The sequence below is a fragment of the Podarcis melisellensis genome (genome assembly GCF_964234715.1).
Source record: "Podarcis melisellensis genome assembly, chromosome: 17".
Taxonomy (NCBI): domain Eukaryota; kingdom Metazoa; phylum Chordata; class Lepidosauria; order Squamata; family Lacertidae; genus Podarcis; species Podarcis melisellensis.
The window spans coordinates 6,460,470-6,471,994 of record NC_138534.1 but is presented as its reverse complement, the minus strand read 5'-3'; the positions used below and the strand labels follow the sequence as shown (position 1 = coordinate 6,471,994).

The 11,525-nt window shown below is 45.4% G+C and overlaps 1 protein-coding gene and 1 long non-coding RNA gene across 5 annotated transcripts in view; one reads left to right on the top strand and one right to left on the bottom strand.

Annotated features, from left to right (window-relative positions):
* Positions 1–74: 74 nt before the first annotated feature.
* Positions 75–4,922, bottom strand: LOC309359693. The gene is made up of 3 exons (XR_014163907.1): positions 3,955–4,922; positions 1,456–3,671; positions 75–1,202 (listed from the first exon to the last, which is right to left on the bottom strand). It is a non-coding gene; the product is annotated as an uncharacterized lncRNA (long non-coding RNA).
* Positions 4,923–5,829: 907 nt separating this feature from the next.
* Positions 5,830–11,525, top strand: part of TYK2 (tyrosine kinase 2) — a 53,939-nt gene continuing 48,243 nt past the window's right edge. The window contains exon 1 of one of the 4 annotated variants that reach the window (XM_081893824.1): positions 5,830–5,961. Coding sequence is in view for 2 of the 4 variants with exons in the window: in XM_081893822.1 (XP_081749948.1) it covers positions 6,383–6,475 (93 nt within the window). In the remaining 2 variants the exon portion in view is untranslated. Of the gene's footprint in view, positions 5,962–6,055; positions 6,235–6,367; positions 6,476–6,780; positions 6,805–11,525 lie in introns of those variants that run through there. The other 3 variants (XM_081893825.1, XM_081893822.1, XM_081893823.1) reach the window with 3 other exon arrangements.

The window sequence follows — 11,525 nt, the reverse complement described above, 5'->3', positions numbered from 1 at the left end:
GACTGCAGGAACAGCCGGGGTGCATAGTCCAGTGACGGAATACTGGACTAGGTGCGCAAGGTGCAAATTTGATCCCTAGCATCGCCAGCTAATGCATCTTGGGTAGGAGGGCTGGAACATGGAGAGAACTGCTGGGCAGTCCGATTAAGCAATACGGGGCTAGATAGAACAGTGATGTGACTCACTAATGGATAGCTTGTGGTACACCACCCGAGTTCCAGTGTGGGGCAGTAAAAGCTTGGTAGCAAATTTAGGGCTCATCCACTGACACATGATTTTTGATGCTTGGGCAAGATACCAGAACTATTGTGTCTACTTTCAAGTCTGTTAGAATTACCTGCCGGACCCTCGGAACCTGTTTCACTTTGCACTGTGTGGTGCCTTGTTGACGTCCCCACCACGGCTTGTATAGATAGCCTGTCTTTTTAAAGGCCAAAGCCGTAGAAAGAATGCTTCAAGCTCTGCAGGAGTGTTCAGGGGGCAGTTCCCTTACTGCTTATTCCTGCAGGGCAAGGGGGCTGGACTAGAGGACCATAAGCATCCCTCCCAACTCTGCAATTCTACGTGTAAGAGCAAGAAAGACTCTCTGAGTATTACACCATAGGGAAGGACTTTACAATAGATAGAGATTGCAGTGCATTATAATTAACAGACATTTCTGTTCAGTCTCCCACAGTAAACTGTAGCGTTAGACCAAGAGATCTGACTGTAAATTTACAAAGGTGGCTGGTGATGGACCTGTAGCCTCTGCAACCTCCCAGAACAATTCAATTGTTTCCTCAGAATCAGGGCCCCAGCTGAGGTGGCCCGCTGCTGTGTGGGGGACATTGTTCCTATGGCTTCCCCATCTGAGGAATTAGCAGAATAAAGAGAACTGGGTACCCTCTAAGAAAGCCTTTACTTCTATGTAGCTGGGTGTTGAACTTCCACTTCCAAGCCAAGTAATTAGCCTTATGCCAGCCTCTCCTCAAGTCTATAGGGTGACAGAAAACTGTTGTCACCTGACCTGCACTGGGAGCTAAGTGGGAAAGAACTGGAGCGTTCGCCCTCTCATGTGAGGGCAAAAAGGCTTAATTTATGTATGTCCTGCCTAGTGGGAGGGACAACTCATGCAAGGATATCCTCCATTCTCTGCAGAAAATGAACCTTTATGGCATGCAATGCCACCTTCTCTCAGATGTTGGTTTTATGTACAGTGGTACCTCTGGATGTGAACGGAATCCGTTCCGGAGCCCTGTTCGCATCCTGAAGCGAATGCAACCTGCGTCTGCGCGTGCGCAGGTCGCAATTTGCCGCTTCTGTACATACGTGTGACATCATTTTGAGCGTCTGCACATGCGTGAGCAGCGAAACCCAGAAGTAATGTGCTGCGTTACTTCCGGGTCGCTGCAGAGCGCAACCCAAAAATGCTTAACCCAAAGCTACTTCAACCCAGGTATGACTGTATTCTTGCACCATAATGATAGCATAGAGGGGATCACATCAGTATTTTACCTTTATTCTGAACTGATATTAGTGTTTTTGCTTTGCTTTTAGTTCTCTTTCAGGTATTGGTTCCGAGAGCTTGGGCTAAAAAAATAAAATATTCTGTCTGGTTCTTGGTAAAGGTTGAGTTCTGCTTGCCTGCCTACACCTAAGCCAACATCATTCATTGGAATAAATTATATTCTTGCTTTAAAAAGTTGCAAATAGCTGTTCAGCATTTCACAAAATTAGCAGGGCAAAATAATCAGTTTGCAGCATTCCTATCTCACGGCCATGGAGAGTAGGACAAGTGCTTTAGGCCACTATAGATGCTGCAGTTTTAGCTACGGGGCATTAAGTAGCCATTTTGAAACAGGAAATTTCAAGTTGTCTTTGGACATTTTGTGGGGAGATGGAGTATAAATCAAACTTGGATCATACTCTTAATTGCTCCTCCCCTACCTTTGCAGGCACTTTCTTAAAGAACCAATTTGCTGTGAGTACAGTCCAAGCATGGGCAGGGAGCGAATACCCTCATGAACGTGAGGGCAGAAAACCAAGGCCAGTCATGATTCAGGATGTTTAGCAGGCATGTTCTCCAGATCTTGGGAGATGACCTGGAGCCAACCAGAAGCAATGTTAGGAGAGAACAAGCAGCTTCCCTAGGCCTGGGAAAGAGAGAGGTGGTTTGTACAGGAAATTCCAGGACCTATGCATCATATGCGTTCAACATCTACCAGTAGCAGACTTCTTAAATTCCTGTTCATACATCCTGTGCACAGGCATAAAGCTGCTGACTGGAAGCAGGAGGAAGATAAAACTAATAACCAGGGAACATAGAGAGATCTTGTTGGCGGTGGGAGCCGGCGCTGATGAGATTGACCTACAGATCCCAAAACATGGGAGCAAATGTGACGGGGAGAGAATATTGGTTTCTGCATTAAATAGAACTTGACACTCTTGGTGAATGGGAGTGTAGTGTTTGTAAGGTAGTGCATTTGTATATAGTCAGAATACATGCCATGTTATCTTGTGAACTGCCCTGAGATCTTTGGATGAAAGGTGGTATACTACTACTACTACTACTACTAATAATAATAATAATAATAATAATGCCATGTCTAGCTATAAATGTTTGGCAGCCAGAAATTTAGATTGAACAAAGGGACCGGAAGTTGAAAGACACTGCAGGTGAAAGCTAATCCTTCCCATCTGCTGCTGCATGAAAGCCATTGTGCATGGGCTGGGCATAACTAGGACTGAATGTTCTACTCTGTGCTAAATAAATAAAAGGCAGCCCTATACCCAGGAAGAATGAATTATGTGGCTTTGCATAATTTCATTTTGCAGGTGCTAGGAGCCCAGGAAGTGACATTTTTGTTTCTGACAAAAATGTGATATTGATAGTGATATTGATGCAGTATTGTGAGCTGGGAATAAAATGATAAAGTATCCCCCCCTAAACTACAATGTCTATACATAGACTGCACTCAGGTATTTGTGCCTGACCATATTTTAAAAAAACACCAATAATGCACTGAATATTAATGATTCAATTTTTTTTTTTACAAAAATAAATTTGTAATGTCTTCTAGAAGGGACACGCAAAACACACTGCCATTCTCCTTGCCCAACAAGCTACCAGAGAGAGCCAGCTCCCTTGCATACTCTTAGAATCAAATAATTGTAGGGTTGGAATGTATCTTGCAGGTCATCTAGTTCCTGCATTGCAGGAATCTGGACTAAAACATCCAGGACAGATGGCCATCCAGCCTCTGCTTAAAAGTCTCCAATGAAGGAGAGTCCACCACCTTCCGAGGGAGTCCGTTCTCGTTTCAGACTTGCTATCCTCACTAAGAGTTTTTCCTACGCTGTCCTAATGAAGGCAAAGTTGATGCTCCACTGAGAAACCCTGAATTCTTGTGTATTTATGTGTGAGAATGCAGGAAGTTTCATACCTCAGATCCTCATCTGTCCCTGTTCTTTCTTTAATCTAAGCCATTGCCCTTGCCTCTCTACAAGTGTCATCACCAGTGAAGTTTCTGGTCCTTTTTTGCCAGGGGTGGCAGTGGCAGGGAGAGAAGGTATTTGTTCTTTGAGAGAAACTCACAATATTAGTTTCAGAATCCCTGTTTTAGCCCAATGATTTGCTATGTGTGTACTTTTCCAAGGCAGGATAGAATAGTAGTGAGAACCAGCCCACCTTTCTCTGTACAGTGGTGCCTCGCAAGACAAAATTAATTCATTCCGCGAGTCTTTTCGTCTTGCGATGTTTTTGGTCTTGCGATGTTTTTCGTCTTGCGAAGCACGGTCCGTCTCAACTGCGCCTCTTCAAGCGGCTTTAGGAAAAAAGCGAACAAACTCGCAAGACGTTTTCGTCTTGTGAAGCAAGCCCATAGGGAAATTCGTCTTGCGAAGCGACGCAAAAACCAAAAAACCCTTTCGTCGTGCGCGTTTTTCGTTTTGCGAGGCATTCGTCTTGCGGGGCACCACTGTACAATGATTCTGGTTGTTTGCTTGATCTTCAGAACACCTTGCAATTTGTATGGTTGATGGCTTCTCTTGGAGTCATGTCCATCTTTCAGTGTGACTGTGCCTCACGGCTTAGCAAGATAATTTAGCTGTGTAGACCGATAACCCTTTTTTGAGCTTTGTTATATTTTGCATCTTTTTGACTTGCAGTCATCCTCCACTAAATGCTTGATTATGCTCCGAGTGTTTTAACAAAGATACCTATGCAGATGCTCTCCATTGTCATTTCTGTGCTCCTTCCCCACCCACATACATTGTGTAGCACAGAAGCTTCAAGGCCATCAGACAAATGGGAGAAGAATGCAGAGACTTAGGTAATTATTACAAAAGCCCCCTGGAATTATTTGCAAGCTGTTTGTGAGATGAGGGAAGAATAACAGGGCAGAGAACATTTCTCACAAGGCTTTAGCTAGGCTAGAAACTTCAGAGAAGTGGGAGCAGGAGCAGCTAACTAAACACACATTTGACAGTAAATGACCCCTGGACGGTTAAGTCCAGTCAAAGGCAACTGGGGTGCGGCACTCATCTTGCTTCAGGCCGAGGGAGCCAGTGTTTGCAGACAGCTTTCTGGGTCATGTGGCCAGCATGACTAAACCACTTCTGGCACAACGGGACATCGTGATGAGTGCCAGAGTGCACGGAGACGCCATTTATCTTCCTGCCACAGTGGTACTTATTTATCTACTTGCACTGGTGTGCTTTCAAACTGCTAGGTTGGCAGAAGCTGGGACAGAGCAACAAGAGCCTACCCTGGATTCTAACCGCCAACCTTCCAATCAGCAAGCCCAAGAGGCTCAGTGGTTTAGACCACAGCGCAGAATTTGAGCTCATGTAGCTAAAGAGTATGAGCTTTAAACAAAGAATTTCCCAAGTCTGTTCTTGCCCCTGCCTACTTCACTGCTCTCATATCTTAACTGCAATATAGGAAGAACAATACATTGGTACCTTGGGTTACATACGCTTCAGGTTACAGACTCCGCTAACCCAGAAATATTACCTCGGGTTAAGAACTTTGCTTCAGGATGAGAACAGAACTCGGGCTCCGGCGGCGCAGCAGCAGGAGGACCCATTAGCTAAAGTGGTGCTTCAGGTTAAGAACAGTTTCAGGTTAAGAACGGAGCTCCGTAACGAATTAAGTACTTAACCTGAGCTACCACTGTACTCTCATTTACACGTTTATTTCTTCATAAGGACTACGGAGAAAACAAAGTACTCTGAACACTTCACTGCTAATATAAATGGTGTTGCTGATCAGTACAATGATTTTTCAAGTTGTCCCTGCACAATGTTTTGTATGTACTGGGGGGGGGGCTGTTTTGCTATTTATTTTTATGCTGTGAGCCGCCCTGAGATCATCAGATGATGGACAGTACTGTATACAAATCCAGTAACAACTTTTTAAAAAGCTCAATTTCGATGGTTTCAAAAAAAAAAAGAAAAAAAGAAAAAAAAGGTCAACAAGTTCGAGGTCTTCCTCAAAAAAGCTGCTCAACAACTTTCGGGGTGTCCTGGTTTTTACTTTCTGAAATATGGCCACCCTACGCCCTTGCTGCATGAAGGCAGCCTGTCTCCCTCCGCTTCCACAGCAACAACACTAAGCAGTGCGCTCCTGACCAGGGAAGCGCCTGGCCAGAGCACCTCAAGGTGACAAGAAGCGCGCATGCGCTCCCGAGGCCTCCAGCCCAAGTAAATCCCTTCACTTGGAGCCGCCAATAGAGAGGCGCGCGGGCCGGTGGGTGGGGTTCCGGCGAAGGGGGGGCGGGGCGCCGCAAAGGGCGCGCCTGGAGGCGGAGGGCGAGCCAATGGGAGGCGGCGTCGCATGGAGCCTATTGCGAGCTGCGTCTCTGTGCGACGGGCGCGAGCGGCGGGCGGGCCTTCGGCTGCGCTTGGCTCCCTGAGGCAGCGGCGGCGGCGGCGGGAGGGGAGGCGTCGGTGTCGAGGGGCTCCCCTCCCCCAGGTCGCGAGGTAGGCGTGAGGCGGAGGAAAGTGCTCCCGGGGTGGGGGCTGGGGGGGGAGTAGAGGACTCGGTTAACTCGGAAGCTCAGGGGACCCTTCTTCAGAAACGCCTTCTGAGCCCAAGCCGGTCGGTGTTTGTGCGAAGCCCGGCGGCCGGTGGAACCTCCCCGCCCAGGGGCAGTCTACCTTTGGGAGAGCTGGGGCAGGCGGAGGCCAGCCGCGAGAGGCGCTGGCGCCGACAGCCGCTTTCCGCCTAGAGACAGCTGGAAAAGAAAAGAAAAAGTAAGATACGCGGCGTTTGGAGGGTCGGTAGACCAGTCCCCTCGAGCCGTGTGGCTGCTTCTGCGGCCCCAGACTTCCGCTGGCGCTTCTCTCCAGTGGCGTGATCTCTTCTGGCGAGTGCAATGTGCGAACTAGATGTTTTGACAAAATGCGGAGCCTTGGAAATGAACCCGAGGATGGCACCTGCAGCGAGAGGAAGGATGGCTGTTGGGAAAAGAGTCGTGGGAATAATGTGGTGGAAGTTAGTTCCTCTAGCTTTCGTGTTGTTGTGTCGAGCTGATTTTAATATGCGTCGAAATTGTATTTCTTCCTCTATTCATTTACGCAGTTTATTATGTTTTGTTTACTTAAGAGAGCTGTGATGTATGCGTTGGGGAAGATAGCGTGTGTGGAAGATTAATGCCAAATCAATGAGTACAGAGAGATCTTTCAGTGTTCCTGTTGACCATGCTTATCTGCATGCTTACCAGAAGCTAGATGTCGACTCCTGATTTGAAACTAGACCTGCTGGTGATGGTGACATTTTCATGCTTCTAGCTGGCTGCTTTGGAGAACCAAGAAATGGAGCAGGTTTGATCCAGCAAAGTTATTATGGGGCTGTTGAGGAGGTACTTGTGATGGAGGCAGCGAAAGGTTTAGATTCAGGGTGAGAGGCTTCTGGAGGCCAGAGAGAGGCTATGAGAAGAAAGAAGAAGAAAGCTTTGAAAAGGTGACCGTGGATTCACTATTTATGAAGGCTTGTAAGAATCACTGGTGTATAGTACATATTACCTAGTACATAGGGTGCACTGCACAGAATGTCATGTGTGCCTCAGAGCACTTACTGTCTACATAATCTTAGTAATACCAATAATACCAGTGCAAGATAGCCTTAGGCAATGCAGATTCCACCCCCCACCCCCGTTTCTGCATCCACATTTGCAGTATGAAGATAATACTGCACACTGTCTGGTGTGCTCATGGTAGAGATGAGATCTGTCCTGAGGACTTCCTGACTCACCATCTTAGCCAGTATTCAACACCAGATCACTAAGTGTCATGGACAGGCTGGAAGCAGAGGAGCCTTGGGAGGCACCAGCTGGGGACCCCCCCCCCCCGAATAAGGCTCAGAGCCAGGGGACTGGGGGTGGGATGACAATGAGTGGTCGGAGGGAGAAGAGGGAGCAGACTGAGAAGAGGAGGTGTCAGAAGGTGAAGAGGCAACAAGGTTTATTGAGTGGGAGAGCCCGTGGCAGAGAGCAGTCCAGAATCAGATGCCGAAGCAGAGGCTGGGGGGGGGGCAAGAAGCAGAGATCATGCAGGCTACTGAAGAAGCCAGGGGGTTTTTCCTCTCTTGATGCAACCAGCTCCCCTCCCCGCTGGTCTCAGATTGCTTTGAAAGGACCCAGGGAAGGAGGAGGCTTAGGCAACTGTGGGAAGGCGGGGGCCTTCAGTCCTTGCAGCTGCCTCATAAGGGGCAAGATCTACCAGGACAGCTTGCTGTTCTCACTAGCCTGGCCTCCCGAGCTAATTGTGTTTCCTTGAATAACGAGTTGACTTCGCTGATGCCATGTGATTTATTGCTGACCTGCTCCTGACATCTGCCCCTAACAGTGCTGCAGGCAGAGGGCAATAGATGAAATGAAGAAAGTTTTTTTAAAAAATAAATTGTTGGTGTTCTTTACCTAACAAGTTCACAAAGAAACTTACAACATGGTCTTAGCTAGTTTGTGCACTGTGGGATGATGCAGGATAGAGAAGCTGACCGTGGCAGTTGGAGGCAAGGTAAAAGTCTGAGAGAGAGTGGGGGTTGGGAGCTTCTGGATCCAGTGGACCATCTAATGTAATCTGCAGTTATATTGTCTGCAAACGAGAGTCTCTGTAGATGGTTGGTTGAGAGGGAGATTTGAAACCAGAGGAAGCCTGCCTTTGACAATTTATTTAGAGTCATGTATATCCCACCCTTTGCCTTGCAGTTCCTGGGTGGGTTACATGTATGTAACATCTTCCACCCCAAAGCCTTTGCAGAAGTGAGGGACACCTTGGAGGGGAAGCGATTCCACAATCTGAGGACCACCACAGAAAAAGCCCTCCTGTCCATTGCCGTTTCACATGGTGGTGGAAATTCCAGTGTACAGTGGTGCCTCGCAAGACGAAATTAATCCGTTCCGTGAGGCTCTTCGTATAGCGGTTTTTTCGTCTTGCGAAGCAAGCCCATTGACAGCTTAGCGGATTAGCGCTACAGCTGTCAAGCGGCTTCCAGCGATCAGCTGTTAAGCGGCTTATCAGCGGAACAGCTGATAAGCGGCTTAGCGGCTTAAGAAAAGGGCGAAAAAAGCGAAAAAACCCCGCGGGGGGATGCAAGATTTTTTTCGTCTTGCGAAGCAACCCCATAGGGGAATTCGTTTTACGAAGCGCCTCCAAAACGGAAAACCCTTTCGTCTAGCGGGTTTTTCGTCTTGCGAGGCATTCGTCTTGCGGGGCACCACTGTATTTTAACACATATTTGGGGCCCAATATGAGAGCACTGATTACTTACATTAGTGTTGATAAACCAATGAATCAGGAAGCCCTTAATTCAAATCTATCTTCTAGCATGAACTTACTCAGTGATCTATAGCAAGCAAATCTCTCAGACCACCTCATTTTCCCATCTGCAGTACAGAGATAGTAGTGCTGACCTGCCTTACAAGGTTATTGGGATTGCAACAAGATAATGTGAAGACTTGAACATTATAAAAGCATTAACTCAATGCTAGTTAGCGTTATGGAAAGAAGGCAATTACTGGGCTGCATAGAGATTTGTACAGAGAGATAGTGGACTGTTTCTGGGGGGCGGGGAGTTCTAGGAAGATCATAGGATTTATAAACGTGTTCAAACCAGTATAGGTTGAATTGTGCTGTGAAAGGGGTAATACAGGATGTTTCTACCAGCTGACATAATGTGGTTTTCGTTGGAAGAAATGCTGTGTGCAGATCGGAGGAACCCTTGTGGGTCTTTCTAGGATTGCTGTATGTATATGAGAAGAAACTAGAGGGATGTGAAATGAATTGAGAAACATTACTGTGGGACAGGTATTACCCAAGGAAAGGAAATGGTATGGTGGGCTGGACTCACTTGTCTTCTATATCAGGTCTTTAAGATTGTAATTTTTATTGCTTATGAAGGGGCTTGGCCAGCATAGTGTGATCTGATCTATAACTTGTGGAGGTGTTTATAGTTTTTGGTATCCTGGCAAGTGTTTGTTTTTCCACCTGGCCTTCTCCCTTGCCAAATGCTTTGCTCATGGGATTATAATATTTGCTGTGGTGTAATTTTGTATTCTTTGGTTAGCATGGAAGAGCACATCAGGTAAAATCTTAGCTTTAATTCTTAACTTGAATGAAGTTGTTTTCATTGCCAAAGTATGAGCTAGCCAACTGCCTGACTGCTTGGGTTTATACAATGGGTTTATCATATAATAATACAAGTATTGTAATAGGAAAACATAAAAGGTAGTTTCTTAGTGTATTGCAGGTTTGACAGTTTAATGGGAGCCTAATAAAAAGAAGGGTCTAGGATGTAAAGTCTCTTGCTTATTATTCAAATGCCTTTCATAGATGCACAGTTCAACTAATCAGGGTTCTGAAGAGAACACTGTTGCACATATTGTTTTTTTTCTCTAAGACTAAGCAATAAGGTAACTGTGGATGGATTCCTGTTTGTTTTGTCGTGCTTGTTCTGTCCATTCTTGTTCAGACTGAAATCACTTCTTATTTTATACATCATCCCTTCCCCCAAAAGTAAAGAGAACTTGATTTGCCCATCGGCCACAGATCTGAGTCAGCAAGGATGGCAGCCTGGATCTCAATCTCCTTTTTTGTTTAACTATTCTCCCAAGTGATTAGTCCTGTATTATTTAGTACAGCAGATGTGCAGATACTGAATGTGGTCTGTTAACTTTAGTGCTTTGTAGCAAACTCTTTCCCATTCCTTCTAATTGTGGTGAAGAAGTTCTGAAGTTCAGGCCTTACTTCAAATGCAGCTGTGATACTTTGTTAAATGGAAGATGCATATAGTGTATTTCTCTTGGAGTAGAAATGAGCACATGGTGTATCTCTCAGCACTGTACTATTGTACTGGATAGAGTGTGTTGGCTTTAATATTGGAGGCTTAGCTACAAGTTGCTGCACAATTATAAGACTTGCAAATGGCAGACAACATATATGAATGATTATTATTCATTAGTTTTATATCCATCTCCAATGGGCACAAGGCAATGTACACTAGCTCCCAAAAAATCTGAGGGGTGGGATAGACTGAGAGACTGAGCAGCCTATGCCACCCAGTGGACTTCATGGCAGATCTTTGCTCCAGTCCTAACACCTATAACCACATCCTTCCCACACATAAGGATAAATAAAATATGCTGAATAAGAAGTGCCGTCAAAATACATGCCGATTCCTTGCTTTTCATTCCTTTGAGGAAAGGGTGGAGGCAACACTTATCCTCAAGCTTTGCTCAGAAATTGACACTGGGATGCAAGATTAGTACCTGAGACAACCCAGAGAGTTGGTAGATTATGTCAGATTTGAACTGAGGTTTTTCAAAGTCCAGGTTCGGGCATTTTTATCTGCTAGACAATGCTGACTCTTACTGCCCATAATACTTGGTTTGGAGCATAGGATGCTGCATGGAAATAAACTTGTTAGCTTTAAAGGAAAACCATTTGCTTATTTTTGCTGTTAATAGAATGTTTGTGCATGTGTGCCTCTGAAACCTGGCTTCCAGTTCCCTTTAAAGTGAAACTCTTGGAATTGAAAGATAGGTTCCAAGAGATAGAAGTTAAAAAAATCAATTCTGCATCAATGCCTTCCTCTGGCTTGGCATTCCTTTCCATTTACCTCAGAAAATCTGGCCACACATGCAGTGTTAGAAACTCAGATATATAAGGTAATTGCCAAATGGCACCTTAAACCTAGGTTATGGTTACCACAACAGAATGTCTAAGTGCCATTTCCCCCTGGGTGAGATGTATTATTGTTGTTATTATTATACATTTTATTTCTATACTACTTTATATTTTAAATGAAAAAAAATTCAAAGTGGTTTACAACACATTAAAACATCAAATAGAGCAATCCAGAATAAAACAAATTCAAGCTTCAAGGAAAATATTTCACATCCTTCTCTAAGTGGCATTTTGCCTCCCCCATATTTATTTACCTATTTAATTTAGCTCATAGCATAGTAGACGTACTCTAGAAAGCCAGTGTGGTGTAGTGGTTAGAGTATTGGGCTAGGACCTGGAAGATCAGGGTTCAAATCCCC